General features: G+C 33.0%; 2 protein-coding genes and 1 pseudogene across 2 annotated transcripts; 2 read left to right on the forward strand and 1 right to left on the reverse strand.

The window, feature by feature from the left end:
* The first annotated feature begins 3,408 nt into the window (after positions 1-3,408).
* Positions 3,409-13,368, forward strand: LOC133705320 (peroxisomal nicotinamide adenine dinucleotide carrier-like; annotated as a pseudogene).
* Positions 8,001-9,487, reverse strand: LOC133704146 (uncharacterized). Its single transcript, XM_062128905.1, has 2 exons — positions 8,587-9,487; positions 8,001-8,278 (listed from the first exon to the last, which is right to left on the reverse strand). The coding sequence occupies exon 1, from the start codon at positions 9,485-9,487 to the stop codon at positions 8,798-8,800; it is 690 nt and encodes a 229-aa protein (XP_061984889.1). The 3' UTR covers positions 8,001-8,278; positions 8,587-8,797.
* A 1,005-nt stretch (positions 13,369-14,373) lies between the features above and the next one.
* Positions 14,374-18,042, forward strand: LOC133704331 (signal peptidase complex subunit 2-like). Its single transcript, XM_062129132.1, has 5 exons — positions 14,374-14,533; positions 14,625-14,776; positions 15,455-15,536; positions 17,541-17,683; positions 17,790-18,042. Exons 1-5 carry the CDS (start codon positions 14,432-14,434, stop codon positions 17,884-17,886), a joined length of 576 nt encoding a protein of 191 aa, XP_061985116.1. The 5' UTR covers positions 14,374-14,431; the 3' UTR covers positions 17,887-18,042.
* The last annotated feature ends 2,864 nt before the right edge of the window (positions 18,043-20,906 follow it).

Genomic DNA, 20,906 nt, shown 5'->3' on the forward strand with positions numbered 1-20,906 from the left:
AGTATAAAAATATGAATTGGAGTATGGACACAAATATCATATAAAAAAAAAAGTAGACGAGGAGAAGTTATCAAAACATTCCATGTATTTTTTTATTAATAAAAAATAATCTAATTGAAATCCATAAAACTAAGATCTGACACACCTAAACTAAAATAACCAATATTTATAATTTTGAAATATTTAAGATTGTTAACTACTTGATTAGATACTAGTTAATTACTATGTATAAAACAAACAAAATCGAGCTTACATATTTTTCATTAAACCTACAAAAGAAAAAAAAGCTGTTCTTGTTTGCTAGTGTAGCCTAATAGCTAATACTGAAAAATAGCTCAAACGTTAATTAAAAATGGAACTAGGGTTATTAATTTTAATCCACTGAGCACAAAGCAACATCGAAGACAAAGCTGAGTCTATATCTGAAGAATAAGCTTAGAGACAGAGTATTGAGAATAATCTCAATGTTTTTCTTATATCCTTTTGTATCTGTATAGCTGGAAGTATAAATATAGATTTATTTCTATTTCAAAGAATACAAGTTCAAGAACTTGTTACAGCCAGGGATCTTATCTTCCTCGTTATTAGGCTCCTGATCTGCCGCTAAGATTTCTCTGATCTTCCTGATATTCTGCCTGGATTCTAGTAACAGTAACTTGATTCTCTACAGTATCTACGACACAATCATTATGTATATAAATTAAGAGCGTGTTTGGCAGTGTGGTTGCGGGTGCTTTTTAAATAACTTTTCGTGCCAAAATGCATGCCAACGATGTTTTTTTATTTTTTAAAAATCATTTTTGACATCAGCACATCAAAACGATCCAAAACGTACAAACCATATTAAATTTTTTTTAAAAAAAAAAAAAAAAATTTCAAATTTTTTGGGAACGCGGCCGCAGCCGCGGTACCTAAAACCTTATCGTAATGTGAATCGTCTTGAATAATTCGACTGAACGCAAAAAAACAACATAACACACCAATAATTGCTTGCAGGTTCAAATCTAGTGTGTTCTTCTACAGCCTATAAAATTATTGCCAATAAGTTCAATCTAAAGTTCCAGTATGCCTCGACAGGGATGCACAGTCGAGTTCTTGACCGTGGGTTGCTTCTTTTTTCTTTTTTTTTCTCTCTGGCTTTTACACTCTTGTTCTTTAAAGGGTGTTTGGTTTTTATGATTCAATTGTTTTTTTTTAAATATTTTTAAAATTTATTTTTTAAAAATATTAAATTAATATTTTTTTAGATATTTTTAAATAATAAAAAAATCATTTTAATTAATTTTAATTAAAAATTATTTTTGCATAACCATATTGCACGAGTTATCAAACACATTTATAGTCTAAAGTTATTTTTTAAAATACTTTTTATTTGAAAATATATTAAAATAAAATTTTTAAAATTTTTTAATATTAATATAAAAACACTAAAAAATTAAGTTTTTTTTTTAAAAAAAAACAATCTTGTAACACGTTCGGTACACACATGTGTCTGCACGTTTGGAATTTACTTGCAACACGCTCTCCTCATTCTTGCACTTTCCAATCCACACGAATGTAAGTTACTCCATGTTAAATATACCAGTTTGTGTATATCTTGATTAATTTTATAAGTTTTAAAATTAATGATTATATAAACCTTCAATAGCTCTGAAGTTTGTAAGACTCAAACTGGTAACATCTATGGAGCAAATCCAGAGTCTGACCAGTTGAGTCACATCTAAGAGTGATTATTTTCAGTTTAGTTCATTTTTTATCAAAAAAAAGTATTCAAACTGAAATTATTTAAAAAAAACAAAACCGAACCGAAACCAATTCAAACGAACCAGTTTCAGTTCGGTTTTGTAGGACAAAACCCGGTTCAAAATAGTTTGGCTCGGTTTTTCGGTTTCAAGCTTATAAAATCGAACCGATCAATTTTTTAAAAATTTTAATCGGTTTAATCGGTTATTTTTTATGATTCAGTTTTTTTAATTATTTTTTTTTTCAATTTTCTTAATTTAATCAATTTTTAAATTTTTTTACTCGGCTCTAGTTATACCTCTTAGAGTTCCATTGTTTACTGTTAACAGTCCATTAATTGGCAATGGATGTGCTCCAATACCGTGAGCCAAATTTTAGAAATATTGAATGTTTATTTTTATATTTTAAAAATATTTAAAAAAAATATTATATTTTTTTAAAAAATTATTTTTATATGTTGATATTAAAAATAATTTTTTTAAAAATATATTATTATAATATATTTTTAAATAAAATATATTTTAAAAAACAATCAATATCATAATATGAAACGATTTTAACATCAACCAAGGTCTTCCTTTACCCGCATGGTTACTTCTTACAATGCAATGTAATTACAGGGAGATTAAAGAGATGATAATATATATAAAAACTATTGGTATTTACTATATGGAAAGAAATAGACATGAAAAAAATCAAAACAATATTTTTTAACATAATTGAAGATATTATTATATTAAAAAAAAGATTAAGATGGAAATTGGTTTCCTCTTTAAGTAGCAATTACCCCTAAAATAATATAATTTTTTATGTATATTAAATTCCAAAACAATTGCTAATTAAATTTTCTGGAAATGTTAAAGAGATTGAAAAAAAAATATAAGGGAAAAAAACTCCAAAATCACCTTCTATCAATCTGACAAAATAAACTTTGTGAAACAAATCTAGTCAAACTATGACATATCATCATTCAACAAGTACTTTAATTGACATCCATAAAGAAGTTCATTGCTAGACTTTAAGTAATCGTCGAAAAAAATATATAGACATTGATTGTTAAAACCATGACATTTATTTATTTATTTTTCCAGTTATTATCTCTAAAAAAAATCAACAACACATATATCATAAAAAAATTAACTTAAGGTTTTTATTAAACATGGATTCATTAATTTCTCTTCTCAAATACCACATCAATGCATCTTTTTTCTCCCATGACGTGAAAAATAAGAAAAATAAAAATGTTTTTTAATTGGATATATATAAAAATAATATTTTTTATTTTTTAAAATTTATTTATAAAATTGACACATCAAATTAAATAAAAAAAATAAAAAAACTAATTTTAAATATAAAATAAAATTTTAATAAATAGCATTTTTACGACATTGTTAAAGGCTTCCTAAGTGACTTAAGACACGCAATCATTGATTCAATAATTTTAAAAGGATAAAGTCCCCAAAAGAGAAAAAAAAAATAGAAGGATAAATTCCGTAATTCAGACAAACGGCAAAAAGGAACTGGATATACTCCGCAATTCAGACAGGATAGGAGCACATAAAAGGAGGACAAAACGGTAAAAAGCCATGGTCTCAACAACCAAAACCGCTCGTTTGCTTTTCCAAAACAGAATAGGAAACAAAACATGGCGGCCTTTGATGGCGCGGGGCAGCATCCCCTTCAAGCATTTGCGAGCTGCTTTCTACACTGAAGACGGAGATCAGTATGTCGTTTTTAACAAATATCTCCTTCTTAAGATAAAGATAAAGATAAAGATAAAAATAAAAATAAAAAACATACACGCCTCTTTCGTACACTCACTCGTTCTCCCTTTTTCTCTCCCAAATTTAGATGATCTCTCTCTTTCATTTTCCTTCCTCTGCACTTTCCCGAGAAACTAAAGAAAATTTCCCCTATTTGATTGACATGTCAGACGCTTTGATAAATGGACTCGCCGGAGCCGGCGGCGGGATCATAGCTCAGCTTATCACATATCCTCTTCAAACTGTACATCTCACGATCTATTATGCTCCTTTGAATTTTGTTTTTGTTTTTCCAAGAGAATTGTTTTTGTTAACATCCGCTGTTAATTATCAATGATTTGATATGTGCAGGTAAATACTCGGCAACAAACGGAGCGTGATGTGAAAAGGCAGAAGAGGAAGCATGGAACTATTGAGCTAACGTGTCAGGTTCTGTGCTCGATTTTTCTCTTTTCATCTCTGTAATTTATTATTTAGCTTTCACTGTCTTCAAATTTTTGATGAAGTTATTTCTTATATTATTAGAGCTTTAAGATTCTAGTTTTGATTTTTAGTTTTTCGATTGAATGATATGTGGGTAATCAAGAATGAAGGATGGGGACGATTGTATAGCGGATTAGCGCCATCAGTAGTAGGCACAGCTTGTTCTCAGGTGAAGCCATTTTAGCATCTTAATTTCTTTTTGAACTTTCGTTTTTCTTGCTAGCATGGATTAAATAGTTTCATTTTTTTAAAATTTGTTTGGTTGCCAAAAATGTGGTGGAAATAGAAATTAGAAGCCAGAGTTTGGAAGTTTATAATAGGTTGGACTGCAATTTGTTTAATATGATAATAGAAATAAAGTTAGGCATGGCACTTGTTTAATATGATAATAGAAATAAAGTTAGGCATGACACGCAGAGATTTGCAAATTGTTGTATCTGCTGGCATAGTTCAGTTAGAGATAAAGCGTTGTGATTCTCAATGAAAATGGTGTGTGCTCCTCTGGACACTGAAAAATGTGCATTCAATGCTGTGAGTCTGTGACTTACTGTACATCTCTCTCTGCTACTCCCATGTTATAGTTCTAAATTCTAATAACCACAGTCAATCCATAAAGCATGACCCGTGTTAGATTTTTTTTCTAGGACTGATTGCTATACACCGAAACTCCAGTGAATAGAAAAGAAAATTGTTTTAAAGAAAATTTAATGACTTAAAATTTAATATGATAAGTTACGTTACGCATTTGATCATTTTGGCTTGCATAATTTTCAACACTTCTTTTGCATTGTTTTGTGATCTCTTACTTGCTTTCATTTTTATGATACAGGGTGTTTACTATTATTTCTATCAAGTATTCAGGGATAGAGCTGAAGCTATAGCTCGTGAACAGAAGATGAATGGAATTGGTGATGGATCAGTTGGGATGTTGTCATCTCTTGTGGTGGCTGCCTTAGCTGGGTAATTTACTTTGTTCATAAAGTCTGTATGAAACCATTTCATTGTACCCGTGAACTATAAAAGCATTTATGGTTCACAGGGTTGTACCAGCTGCAACTATGCATCATGTTGACCCCAGTCAATCATAAGGGACAATCATTTTCAATCATGCCACCTTATATATGTGTTTGATAAGTGTTCTGTACATGCTGAGGCCAATTTTTATTTTGAAGGGTTTCTTCAATTCTAATACATTGCCTATTACAATGATAGCATTGCAATGTTACTGTGAACGACTGCAAGGTTGTTATTGTTAAATTAATTGAGATCAAATAGAGAAAAGGAGGCTAGAATTCTGAATAATCTGTCTATTATGAATGCTTAGTCTTAAGCTAAATACAAATAGAGTATATATAGGTCAAACTGAAAGTACTATTCTACCCTTAATAAATAAGACCACATAAATATTATTTAACATCTTCCCTCAAACTCACGATGCGGCAGCTACAAGCATCGAGAGTTTGCCAACCAGAAAACGAAAACGAGAGATGGAATGCGCCTTAGTAAAGAAATCAGCAATCTGCAAGGAAGAAGGAACAAAAGGCAAAGCAATGGTGCCATGTTTGAGATGATGACGAGTAAGATGACAATCGATCTCAATGTGCTTAGTGCGCTCATGAAAAACCGAGTTATGAGCAATCTGAATAGAACTCTGGTTGTCACAATACATAGGAGTAGGATGAGAAAAGGAAATTCCCATATCAGCAAGTAACCAACGTAACCAAACAATCTCTTTGGTAGTAGATGCCATGGCACGATATTCTGCTTCGGTGGATGATTGAGAAACAATAGATTGTTTCTTGCTCTTCCAAGAAATAAGAGAATCACCTAAAAAGATACAGAACCCGGTAACAGACTTGCGATCTGTGGGATCACTACCATGATCAGCATCAGAGTATGCACGCAACTCCAAGGAAGAGGTGGATGAAAGTAAAAGACTCTGAAAAACTGTACCCCGAAGATATCGTAAAATACGAAGAACAGCTGCCCAGTGAACAGTAGTAGGAGAAGCAACAAACTGACTAACAACATGAACAACATATGCAATATCTGGACGAGTAATGGTGAGATATACCAAACTCCCAACAATAGTGCGGTATAAAGTAGGATCTATCAAAGGTAAACCATCAGAAGAAGAGTACCTTGCGTTAACCTCAATAGGAGTATCTACAGTTTTGTTATCAGTAAGTCTAGCCCGCTTAAGAATATCTGCAACATATTTCGACTGAGAAAGAAGGTAACCTCTAGGTGAGTATGCTACCTCAGTACCCAGGAAATATCGAAGATAACCCAAATCCTTCATTTCAAATCGTCTAGCCAACTCTGTCTTCAAAACTGAAATACCATCAATATCATCACCAGTAATAATCATGTCATCAACATATAAAGACAGAATGATACGACCTGCATCAGTGCACTTAATAAAAAGAGCAGAATCATGACTGCTAGAAACAAAGCCAAGAGACGAGATCACAATAGAGAATTTCTCAAACCAAGCACGAGGTGCTTGTTTGAGACCATATAATGCTTTCTTAAGCTTACAAACATATCCAGAGTCATGTGAAATACCAGGAGGGGGTGCCATATAAACTTCTTCTTGAAGATCTCCATTCAAGAATGCATTTTTAACATCAAGCTGAGAAATATGCCACTGACGAACCGAAGCTACGGCAATAAGAGTGCGAATAGTAGTCATTTTTGCAACCGGGGCAAATGTCTCCTCATAGTCCATACCATACTGTTGAGAGTATCCTTTTGCAACCAGCCTAGCTTTATATCGCTCAATAGACCCATCAGAATTAGTCTTGATCTTATACACCCAACGACAACCAACAACACTCTTACCAGAAGGTAGAGGAACCAGATCCCAAGTATCTGTCTTATGCAAAGCAGAAAGTTCCTCATCCATAGCTTGCTGCCAAAGCGGATCAAGAATTGCCTCTTTATAGGAAGAGGGCTCAAAGAGACAATGAATAGAAGCTAAAAAGGAAGTAAATGATGAAGAATAACAAGAATAAGCAAAATCTGGTAGTTTTATGGACTTACGAATGCGGATGGACTGATGTGGAGGTGGATCCACAATCTCAGATGAAGCTTGAGGGGCTGTAGATGAGAATGGAGCTTCAGATGTGCTAGAGAGTAAAGCATCAGTACCTGCAGAGTTATGAGTACAAATTGATCGAACATAGGGAGAGGTATCATTACTAGAATCCTCAGAAAAAGGATCTATATGAATAAGATCAGATTTTGTCAGGCTATGAGTAGTGGATGGAATAGAAAAGAAAGGTATATGCTCAAGGAAGACAACATGACGAAACACATAAAGTTTCTGAGTTATTGGATCAAAACAACGATACCCCTTTTTACCTTCACCATAACCTAGAAAGACACAAATAGCGGATCGAGAGGATAGCTTACTGCGTTCTACATGAGGACGAAGAATGAAACAAGTACAACCAAAAACTCTAAATGAGGAATAATCAGGGACATGCCCATATAACTTTTCAAAAGGAGATAGATCCAAACTATGAGAAGATGGAATTGAAACTTACAGCAGTAAGAACAGCTTCTCCCCAAAACTCACTAGGAACAAAGGCAGACAACAAGAGAGAACGAGCAGTTTCAACAATGTGCCTATGTTTTCTTTCAGCTACACCATTTTGTTCAGGAGTATCTGTACATGAAGTTTGGTGGATGGTTCCATCTAAGGCAAGCATTTGACAAAATTTATTAGAGGTGTATTCCCCACCCAAATCACATCTAAAGCATTTGATCACAGCAGAATGTTGAGTTTTGATAAGAGCTCGAAAAGCTGCATATATCTCAAAGAATTCAGAACGATGTTTCATTAAATAAACCCAACAATAACGAGTATGATCATCAATAAAAGAGACATAATATCAAGACCCTCCTTTTGTGGAAACAGGAGAAGGTCCCCATATATCAGAATGAATCAAATCAAATGGTGAAGATGAAACAGAAATACTTTGATTAAAAGGTAAAGCAGAAAATTTTGCCAGTTTACATCCACTACAATCAGAAATGTCACAAGTTTTCAAATTTCATAAAGCTCCTGTGGATGCCAAAAATCTCAAACGAGAAGATGAAACATGACCTAGACGGGAATGCCATAAATAAAAACTAGAAGATGAAAGACTCAAACGAAAAGAAGACAAATCAGCAATAGTAGTAGCAGCGGTAGCAGCAGCAACTGGCACTTTTAACTCATCCAAAATATATAGTCCATTCTCCCTACGGCCTGTCCCAATCAGCTTCTGAGACTGCAGATCCTGTACACAACAAAAAGAACCAGAAAACATGACTAAATAATCACCAGAATCATATATTTGACCAACAGACGCAAGATTCAATTTGAGTTTTGGAATAAGATAAACATTAGGGAGAGACAAGTGAGGTGTGACAACAGAACCAACACCTGCTAAGGGCATGGGAGTGCCATCAGCAGTCATAACAGGAATGGAGGACAAAGGGGACATTGAGGTAAAAGATGAGGAATCTGGAGACATATGATGGGAAGCACCAGAATCCAAGACTCATTCAGAGTGTGACATACCTGAGGAATTATGAGGCAACTGACCTATGGAAGAAGCGGACATTGCTTGTGGCTGCAAGGAGAGAAACTTCTGAAATTGCTCAGCCAAAGTATTAGGATCGGTAATAGAGCCTGGGGAAGCTACTGCTGCAGTATTGTGGTGTGGTGGTTTATAATCCTGAGGTGGTCGATGAGCATTAGATTGTGACTGACTGCTAGACTTCCAAGCTTGATTCTGCTGTCTCAACTTAGGACACTAAGCCTTCCAATGACCTTTCTGCTTACAGAAACTGCACTCATCAAAGCCAACCCTTGTGTAAGGCTTGTTCTGATGATTAGAGAATGGCTTAGAAGGTACTGCTAGTACAGAAGGATTTGAAGCAGAAAGAATTCCCTTTTCAGAATAAGACTGAAGACGTATTTCTTCAGCCAATAACTCACTGACAACAGAGTCAACAGAAGGCAGTGGAGTACGATGCAGAATTGAACCTCTAAGTCCTTCGAAGTCACTGCGAAGCGCTGTTAAAAACTGTACCAATCGTTGCTGCTCTCTACGCTCAATATAGGCACCACATGCCTTTAATTCTGCTGATTCTGTAAGAGCCAATTGATCCCAAAGATCTGTCATAGCAGAATAAAACTCTTGAATACTCATATTCTTCTGATGAAGAGCTCGTATGTCATTCTCTAATTGGTACTGTTTTGCAAAATTTGATTGCGTGAATAACCTTTGCAGATGATCCCAAACCTCTTTTGTTGTCTCATACTTCGCCAACTGCGTACCTATCGAATGCTCAACAGAATTGTTGATCCAAATAATGATCTTTGCATTATTTGCTTCCCATGTATCTATCAAAACAACATCCCCCTCCTCAATATTCTTAGGTATTATATAAGTTCCACTAACATACCCCCACATCTTCTTACCCTTAAGAAAATTTCGCATTACATAGCTACAATACGAATAGTTCTTCCCATCCAACCTCACACTCACAAACTGAAGCGAATCATCTCTTTCAGTAGCCATAATTAACAATCACAGAGAACCAGAATGCAAAAGCAGCGGAAAACAAAATACCAAATTGCAGAAACTGAACAGAGATTGCAGAAACTAAACAAATATCTTCTCAAAATTAAACGATTACTCCAAAACACAAAACCAATTTGCAGAAACTGAACGCAAATACCAAATTGCAAAAGCTGAAGGGTAGACGAAATACCAAAATAATTGCAGAAACTGACAAAATACCAAATTTTGCAGAAGCGGAAGACAAAATTTGTGCTTGGGATTAAGCCTCGTTTCATAAAACCAGCTCTGATACCATGTTAAATTAATTGAGATCAAATAGAGAAAAGGAGGCTAGAATTCTGAATAATCTGTATATTATAAATGCTTAGTCTTAACCTAAATACAAATAGAGTATATATAGGTCAAACTGAAAGTACTATTCTACCCTTAATAAATAAGACCATATAAATATTATTTAACAGTTATCATTTGCAACTGTGCCATGCCCACTTCATTCAATCATGGGGGGGCAGTAATTCTCAATCGCACAGCTCATGTCTGTGTCTGATAAGTATCGTGTACATGCTTAGGTCAAATTTTGTCAGGGTTTCTTCAATTGTAATTCACTGCCTATAACAGTTATAGCGATGGCTTTAAAAGCTCTTGTACTGGATCGCAATATGAAAACAAGTTAGCACGAATTTCATTTGCCCTATGATCCATGTTTTTATTTAAACTCTTTGCTCGTTGTGACTCTGATGATTTCTTGTTTGATGCTTTCTTTGTGTAGTGGTACAAATGTGCTGCTGACAAATCCCATATGGGTTTGTCACACGTATGCAGGTAAAGAGCTAGCTGACATCTTCAGTTTCAATCTTTTATAGTGAACTACGAAGTCTTAATCTCCACGCTGATTGTCTAAATATGCTTCATAGCATGGAAATAACACAAAGCTTGCCATCCGCTGCTTAGTCAAGTCTTCGTTCTTAAACCGTTCACTCTTTTTTCTCTGTTTAGTACCTATATGTTGTACATGTAAATGTGACTGTTTATAAAACAGGTATACAAATATAAAACTCAATGATAAGCAAGTTTGTTGCTCTACTTAGTTTGATATTTGAAATTTAAACTACTTTTGTGTTGCAGACTCATAGGAAGAACTCAAAGAAGTCTCAGCTTAGTCACTCATCCATTGCCCCAGCTGAGAAAGTATTAGATCCAATAGAACCTCCTCCATACAGAGCTGGCCACGCGGTAGGTGCAGTTAAATGGCAATTTATGGCTCTATTTTATTTACTCATCTGAAACTCGAAGAACTTACTAGTGTACTCTAATACTATCAAAGTGCAGTTGAAGTTAATAAATTAGGTGGAAACTCTTTCTACTAGATTTATATTGCCTTATTGCATGAGCACATAACTAAATAATCATAGTCTCTGGTGGTGGATAGCTACACAAGCATATGCAATGCTGTAATTCTGAAACTGAAGTAATAAAAAGGATAATGAAGGGGCGGGTTTATCTGTTAATGAATTGGTGAAAGTCTTAGATTTGAACTACAAAAGCATAGGTTCAAGTCTTGAGAATGCCATCATCATGTAAAGTTATTGAATAATTGAATAAAACCTCTCTTCAATTGATTTAAGACTAGCAAGAGAAATTATATATGTGCTTTTCTCTCCGAGCTTTAAAAAGCAGCATTTGTTGGGCTGCTGGTGATTAAGGATTTTTTTTTAAAAATAATGTCATCAATAAACGTGTTTATTGATTCATAGTGCCACTGTAATTTTATTTTATTTACATGTATGTGATAATTGCGATAACTCACAAAAAAGGATGACTTTGTCATATCACTTTACTACACATATTTGTGGTTTAAATATGTTCTACCTTATTGATGGGAGGCATAATGCAAGAGTTTTGCCTTTGTGTTTTCTTTAATGAAGATAATGTTTACAGACTCAAGAACTCTATGATGAAGCAGGAATTTGGGGCTTTTGGAAAGGTGTTTTCCCAACATTAATCATGGTATGTAATAATTAGTTCTTAAATCCGTTGATGATTATCACTGATTGCCTTGCTACTTGCAGGTCAGCAACCCTTCAATACAATTCATGCTGTATGAAACTATGTTGAAGAAGTTGAAGACAAAGTGTGTCTTGGTTACGCAGGGTGACACCGGAGTTAGTGCTTTGGAGGTTAGCTTTCCTTTTGTTTTCTCTGGTTCTCGATCTCCCTACTTCTTATTTGTTTCATATTCCCAAGCTGTTATTTCAACAATCACATAATTGTTTTGCATCCTTCCTTTTTTAGTAGCTTGATTTAATAGCTGAATAAATTGCCTGGTTTTTTGCCAGATATTTCTTCTTGGAGCTTTAGCAAAGCTTGGAGCTACTGTTGTAACATATCCTCTTCTAGTGGTAAAGGTAAATGAAATGTTATAATGGGATGCTAATGCTACAGAGACTTGAAAACTGATTTACCGTGAGGGTTTGCGAGTGAACTCACAAAATGCTTCCTTCCTTCACTCACCAAAACTAATAATTACCCCGTGACTTAGACACACAGTAACTAAAAGTTTAATGTGGATTCATCAATTGCTGTGTCAGGCAACGGAAGTTATCAGAAAGCTAGAAGCAGAGAGCTTCTACAAGTAATTTTATATCGACCCTTTTCTTAGAATTCCTTCCTTCACTAACCAAAACTAATAATTACCCCGTGACTTGGACACACAATAACTAAAAGTTTAATGTGGATTCATCAATTGTCGTGTCAGGCAATGGAAGTTATCAGAAAGCTAGAAGCAGAGAGCTTCTACAAGTAATTTTATATCGACCCTTTTCTTAGAATTCAATTGTCACATGGGGAGAGGAGAAAAACAAATATGAAGACAAAGAAGTAAACGATAGAATCAAATATTTGGTCGGCAAAAAGCCAAATGTCCTTTCATTTGTTCCAAAAAATTTGTGCTCGTCAAGTAGAAAACCAACTTTTGTTCGTAGGGGACTGCTCTTTTTTCCTTACTGATTCCTTTGTATTTTCAGTCGAGGCTTCAAGCAAAACAAATTACAACTGGAGACAAAAGACATCACTATGAAGGTTTGAACTATTTTTGTGAATTTTAATTACCTAATAAATTATGGAATTAACATGCTCCAACTACCTTATAAATTGGCAAAGCCTTTTACGTGATGGACTTATTTGATAAACTGTGCAAGGTCAAAATTGTTATATCCATAGCGATTTTGGCTGGGATGCTGTGCCAAGTGCCAACATGTGGTGGATAGTGACAAATACTGTGCCCTGAGTTCTTTTACCATCTATGCTTGAGAACACACTGCATTTCCATTAATTTTAAAAGTTTCTCAGATTCATCTTGATGATCATTGTTTCATTCTTTCCCCTTTATCTAGGTACATTGGACGCTATCCTTAAGATGATTCGCTATGAAGGGTTCCATGGGTTCTATAAAGGCATGAGCACGAAAATTGTGCAGAGTGTTCTTGCCGCCGCTGTTCTGTTCATGATGAAGGAAGAACTTGTCAGGGTGCTCCATTTTTGCTGATGAAGGGTGGCCACTAGTACGAGGAAAACAAGGCCTGCCTGAATGGAGCCTTGTCATTACATTTCTTCTCCTTATGATTGTTTCTTTGATGGAGTCAAATTTTTATTTAGCTGGATGCTAGCATTATCAAGTTCGCCCTTCTAAATAAGTTATTGAAACTATAAAAGGGGAGGGGAATGCTGCTAGCTTCACCCATCATCATTGAAAATAATCCATAATATATGCAAGTTTATATATTAGTTTATTTGGTGTATCAAGTTTATATATCCATAGCTGCTAGCATTATTTTAGTTTATTTGGTGTATCAAGTTAATTGGTTTAACTTAGATGGTCTTGATCTATAACATCATTTAGCCATGCAAAGTTGTGCAAGTAAAATTAACATCACCATTGTTGTCTCAATAGCTTTATTTAGTAAAACAAGTTTTAGTCACAGTGATCATTTTTCTTAATTGTCACATAATGAGACAGGACTGTTTCTATGTAGCCAAAGGTTCATTTGAACCGGTCGACAGAAAAGAAAACACAGTGCAAAATTATGCCCTCAAAAGGATTTCCCGGTCGTTAAGATTTTAGATTTATATAAATGTCCAGTGATTATATTTTATCACCTCTTATTTTTGTCTCAAAATACACATCAAATAAGCATTTATTTTTTACCTCATCAATCATTATTAATGATTTAATTAATTTTTTCCATTTTTAGTAGCAATTTACTCTTCAATTTATTATATACCAAATATCCTTAAAAATCTACTCGTATAATATATAATAATTATTTTTATGATAATTCATCCCATTTTTTTTAACTTCCCACCGAACACCACATTATTCCCATTCACTGTTTTGATCTCATGAAATGTAAACTTATCAAAAACAAATCAATGGACATCCAGTCTAAGGAAAAAAACAAAAAAAAAAAGTCCACAATCAAACACGTCAATACGGTACCGTCTTACTTCTGGAAGCACGCTTGGCATACCCGGTAATAATTTAATATATATATTTTTTTTTGTATTTTAAAAATATTTAAAAAAATAATTTTTTATTTTCAAATTATTTTAAAATATTAATATTAAAAATAATTTTTAAAAAATAAAAAATATATATTATTTTAATATATTTTTAAATAAAAATACTTTAAAAAATAATGAATAGATCGTATTCAAATATAAATAAAATTTTAAAAATAAAAATATCTTTTTAACATATTTTTTTTTAAAAAAAATCATAGTCCTCTACTTCTCACAAAGACGAACACACTTATATATATATAAAAAAACCAAATCTATCTGTCTCTCGCTCGCTGACGAAAAATGCAAGAAAAGAAAACGGAAATGGCAAACAAGAACGCAAAGAAGGCAAATCTCTTAGATCACCACTCAATCAAGCACATTCTGGACGAATCCGTCTCCGAGGTAACCCACTAAACAAAAACCCTAAACCTCCTCTCCATAGAATAATTGATTTCAATTTGTTAATTGGCGTTGTTTTATTTTTGAGTTGTAGATTGTTATAAGTCGTGGACATGTAGAAGATGTGAGGATGAGCAATATAAGGTTGTTCTTGGGGACAATTATTATAGTGATTGCGCTTCTTGCTCAGTTTTACAACAAGAAGTTCCCTCAGAATCGGGACTTTTTGATCGGATGCATCGTATTATATCCTTTTTAATCAGTAATTTTATTTTACTTTAGTTTGATTTTTTTTTATTTGTGTTTGGTGGCTTACAATTGTGTGGAATGGAGTTGTGAAATTTAGTAATTTATGTTTCTCAGGTTTGATAGTTGAAAAAATTGTTGTTTTCTTTTTATTGTTCAATGAAATAAATTCTTTGCTGATTTATGCTCTCCAGTGCCTCTGTCTGGTCTAGTTGGGGTTGGGTTTTTGTTAATTTTTTAAACCAGGGTGGCGTGAATTGCGAGATTTACAATCTCAAACTCCTTTCTTAAATGAAAACTAAACAATAACAGGGTGAATTATCGGGTACCATATTCTTAATGTTTGTGAAAGTGGATGTTTTAGACTAAATAATTCCAATGTTATTAATAATCCTCCCATCATCACTTTTCTATGAATCTCAGTCATTGGATTTTTGGGATCCACTCGTTCAATGGATGGGATTTTTTGGAAAGAGAATTTCGAGAAGCACCGTTTTGTGAAAATAAGCATTACCCTCGTAAGCGTATAGGGTGTATCTTTTACTACTGTTCACTGAAAAATCACTGGTTTAAAAGTTCTTATTTTAATTTTCATGGCAAACAAATGCATGGTTGTGTTTGAAAGGAATTGATTGGTAACATGTTAACTCTGATTTGTTTAATCCTTGACCCTGGCAAGTATATAGTCTTCAATGGATTGTTGCAGGTGATCATCCACTTAAAAGAGAAGAATGCTATCTTAGTTACTTATCCACCCAAGGTAAACCTCTATCTTCTATCCTTTTTGTTACAATAGCTGCAACTATTACATGAAAATTCACATGTGGTTCTGCAGATATTTAGATGTTGGTTTTTAATGTCTATTTTGCATCATGTAATGGCTGCTTAGCATGGGATAATATTTAGATGTACAGATGTAAGTTCAATACTTATTTTTGGCACAATATTCAATCAACACCACCCCTGCCATCATAAAGGAACTCTTTTTTTTGTGGTGTCCATGGTCCATCACTATCAGCAAAAACATCTCTTGACCTTGGGCTAGATTAGACTTTGGAATTTGAGCTAAGCAAAGTTTCCCCCCTCTTCCTACCAAGTTGAGCCTGAAAAGCTATTGTTACCTTGTGTCATATGGTCAACTTTGGATCCACTTCTTCTTTGAACTAAGTTTAAAGCAATTATTATAATTTTTAGTCCATGTCTCCTGCAGATATTCATGCGACTTCTTTCCCCTTCATCTTTGTTGATATGTCTGTATGCATGTTTGTAAGTTTATTGATACCAGCTTTGCATACTACTCATTTGTCGTTTTTGCTAAGCATTCCATCACTGGCTGTCTCTGTCTTTTGGGTTGTTTTGTTACACAACCCCTCTCTTTCTGGTTACATGCATTGTTTCCTTCACCACCTTGATGAGTTCATAGGCATTTTTTGAGGGTTTTCACCTTTTTCTGTCACTGTGAGGAATGTGTATTTCAGACTGCAATTCTTCTTTACACTTCATGTTTCTCTTTTGTCTCTTTTACAATATGTCTACATGGGTTGAATTTTTAGGGGAGAGAAGGAAGGAGGATGAACTCATAAATCTTGTTCGAGAGCCTTTTTGATAGGAAGGGAGAGACCAAGGGTTGGGTTGGGGTCTGCTGAGTAACATTTTTCACTTTCAAAATCAGGGTGTTAAGGAAAGAGAAATTGCTATAATTTTCTTGTGAATTTTTCAATTTTGAGTTTAGAACTCTCCCCTTTTGAAAATTAACTTATTTCTACTATTATGATTAAACCTTTCCCTCCACCTAATAGCGAGATATGTGGAAGATATGGCAGTCTCTTTTTCCTTGTGTACATCCGAACAAGAGAAAAATATCCTGCAAGTTCCCACCTTTTCTCGTTTCATCTAAAATCCTTTTACTTTTTGCTTAGTATGATTTTTTCTTTTTCTTTTTCTTTTATATGTAATTTGCCACTGGAATAAAACTATTAAAGCCATTATTTGCTACAATCATTAAAGTGCTGCTGGACTTCTCCTTTCATTGAGTTTCTCTTGCACTGCTAAAAAAGAAATGTGAAGGCGGGTTAGTCTTTTCTTTTGTTCCAAAATATTGAGAGCTATGGACTGGAATTCTTCTTGACTTTCATATTGACTAGTCACTGTATTTCTGAATTTGAAATTCAAGCTGGGGTGATATGCTTGTCAATTTTGTTGCATAAATTCATGACTGACCACCGTACCTTAGACTTAACTGTTTTCCACGATCTATTTATCCATTTGTGTGTTTTGTAATATGGTGTCGGTGGTTTTGTAAAAGTGTGTGTATGTTGAAAAGGCATCAATTTGATTCTTTTTTGGGTCCTTTTTGATGGTTTTGACATCTTCATATCAAAACTATTCAAATTACAAGAAACTGTATGGATGCTTTTTAAGCCTAAATGCTCTTTCAAACGCAACCTTTTAAACCATATTACCTTTTTGCATAAGTTGCCCTTTATAATTCCTGACCTGAAATAGTTGTAAGATTCTGTTACTGTACTACATGCTTCATTCTTAATATGCATATTCAGATAAATTTTGCCTACCCCTTTGCTCTGGCTTTCATGTTTGTCTATGGATTTTGTCAGACGTTTTAAGTGTATTGACTGCCATAAAATCATACTTGTTTGTGATTTTCATCAGCTTAAGTTTCATTATTTCGTGCTAATGCTGCCCAATCTATCCCTGCTTGTTGCCCCCTCTCGCTGCTTAACCTAATATCCTACCTTTTGTACAGGGATCTTACACCAGCACTGGTCTAGTCGTCTCTTCAAAATTGCCAAGATTTTCTGACGAGTACACACTTAGCATAGCTAGCGCAGATCCTAAATCAATTTCTGCCGGGAAACCAGTTCAGTTTACCAAAAGCATCACCCAGTGGTCTCCTCCTCCCTTCTCTCTCACACTCTCAAAAATTTCAGATTGTTCGTGTTTATGAAATGCACTGTGTATTTCACCATATTTATTATATGCCACAATGTTTCAGGTTCACCAAGGATGGAGTTTTGGTGGAGGGCCTGTTCTGGAAAGATGTTGAAGCACTGGTTGATGATTATGCAGCAGAACCAAAGAAGAGCAAGTGATTTACCTGTTTAACAGAATGTGACAGTTGAATTGTTAGACAGATAGTGCCTTGGCAATATTGTGGTTCGACATAGATGATCATTGAAATTATGGTTGTTGTCTTGGAAATTTTTTAGCGAAACTAATTGATTATGCTTGACATTATCTTTAGAAAACCATCCACATCACTAGAACAATCATTGTTGGCAGATGAAATTGTGTATTTGGTATTGTAGGCTATCTGATTGTTCTACAAATATCCAAGTGGCCGCCTCATGCCCCACTGTAATCCTAGGCATTCGGCAAGTAGTGTGTGCAGATGTGCTTTAAGGGCTATGATCCTCGTGTTATGGGTTCAAAACTCCTGCAAAATTGGATGCATTGATTTGCTTCCTCATTCATAGCCCGGAATGAGGTCGCGTTCTTCTGAATTGATTGAAATTGATCTCGGATCGGTGAGCCAGTCATCCCATTGCTTTTCTTGATATAGCTCAAACCAGTTCTTAAATTGTATTTGAGAGAGTAGTAGTTATTGTTTTTAAAGTGACTCCGTTTGAAAGTTCAGTGCTGTTATAATGGCCTTTCGCTGCTCGGAAAGCATTTGAGAATATGCCATTTCTTGTCATTCTATTGTACTATCCTCTCCGCGGTCGATATCAAAATTATTTACAAGGGGGCCCACAGCTACTTGGATGTCGTCAGTTATATATATTAAACACGACGAGTTGAGCTGTTCAAGGAGGTGTTCTAGATTATATAGATGACCGGGTTAATATAGAAAAATAAAATAAATATATTTAAGATTTTAATATTTTATATAATTTTTTTTGAAATAATACATAAGAATTTAGGTTATAAAAAAAAGAATGTGAAATATAGTATAGTTATTTCATTTTAAAAAGCTAAAAACCAATTCTAGAAGTAGACTATATAAAAAAAAAATAAGATTTAGTATTATTATTCCACATCAAAAACTTAAAAAACAATCATTATAGATATGAGTTATATATATTTATTCCATGTTAAAAAATTAAAAAGTAATTCATGTGGATGTGGACTGGACTGTAAAAAATAAATATAAAGTGAAATTAAAAAAATTATGTGGATTTTGCCTATATAAAAAAAAAGAAATGTAAAATATAGTATAGTTATCTAACGTTGAAAAAATAAAAAATAATATATGTGGATGTAGTCATATATAGTTATCCTACATCAAAAAAATAAAAGGTAATGCATGTGAATATAGGATATAAAAGCAATTGTAGTGCAATTTTATCCTATATTGAAAAGTTAAAAAAAATTATGTGTATATAGGCTATAAAACAATACATGTGAAGCTAAGTATTCATTAATTATTTTTATATTTTTCTGGATTTATTAAAAAATAAAAAAAATGTAAAGTTTCATCCATTGGTCGTCTAGGATTGATCGGACCAATTGTAAGCTTGAGTTTTTATGATTTGAAATTCGATAAAGGCCTCGACTCCTAGGTTTCGGATCAATCTATTAGGATGGGCCAAGTTTTATAATCACACTTCTTTGCAGATTAAATTATTTTTTACCTGCGCTTCTTTGCAGATCAAATTATTTTTTAAAAATCTTGAAAAAATAGAAAAATACTAGAAAGTAAAAAATCTATAGGATGAACTTTTAAAATATTAATATCGAGATGATGATGATATGTTTTTTTAAAAAAAAACACTGAAACAACGATACAATTGATCGACTTGGGATAATCATGTTTTACCTGCGAAGTCCATCATTGAAGGCATGAGCCCATAATAACCCCTTGGAATTCAGATTTAAAAAAAAACTAGGAAGCTTAATTTTAATTAACCAACAATTAAAGGTCTAAGATGAAAAAAACAATTAAAAAAATAAAACAAAAAATAACTCGAGCAAACTTATAACAGTGACTTATACTATGCCACAACCCATACCCAATTGTTTATAATGTAAAAAAAATGTCCAAGCAATGTTAGTGTTCTTGAAAAATAAAAGAAAACGTGAGACTTTGGTCATTAACCTAACTAGATCCATTAAGTTAGGTCGATTTAATAATATGATTAAAAAAACTAGTAAATAATGATAAATAAAAAGGACAGAAAATAATTTGAGTTATTTTTAAAATTAGCAAAACATCCTATAGAAACCAGTAAAAAAAAAATGAAGCCTATTTTTCAAATAAATTAAATATTAAATGATGAATCCGGAAAAAAAATATGAGCTTAAATTTTTTTAAAAAAATGATATTTTGCCTCATGTTACCCTGCGGGTCAAATAGTTTTTTATGACCTTTAATAAATATTAAAAAAAATAGAATTTGTGACATACTAAATGATATATTTTTTAAAGTAAACATTAAGCAATTAATTTAATTTAAGAAAAAATATTTAAAAATAAGCTAAATCCAACAAATAACAAAAAAATACAAAGATCCGAGATAACCCAAGTCATTTTTTATATCATTGAAAAATCCTACACAAAAAAAAAAATTACAGAGCTCAATATCTAGTTAAATTAAATGCTAAATGGTGAAATTAAAAAAATAATTTTAAAAGATAAAAAATGAACCCAAACGAATCTCCAAAATCTTGGTTAATCTATCAAATTCATAGCTTGTTGAATCATAGATCAAGAATTAATCAAGAAACTCAATTTATTATCAAATAATGAAATTGAAAAAACTTGTCAATGTTAAAAATAACAATAAAAATAATGAGGATACAATATGATATGTAAATATAATGAAGGGGTGAAATTGTAAGAAACAACAATTATAATTTATCATAGTAAATTAAATAACAATAAAAAAAATAAAAGTTAAATATGAAATAAAAATAATAATGGAAGATGAGATCGAAGAAAAAATCAATTTTATAAATTAATTCAAATAAAAATTAAAAATTAAAAAAATAAAAACTAAATTTTAAAGAAAAATAAATTAAAGGAATGTTGTGAGATATCAAAGGGCAAATATAAAAACCAAGAAAGAGAAAAAAAACAAAGAGAAAAATAAAAAGGTTAATTGTCACCAAAA

The sequence above is a fragment of the Populus nigra genome, chromosome 10 (genome assembly GCF_951802175.1).
Source record: "Populus nigra chromosome 10, ddPopNigr1.1, whole genome shotgun sequence".
NCBI lineage: Eukaryota > Viridiplantae > Streptophyta > Magnoliopsida > Malpighiales > Salicaceae > Populus > Populus nigra.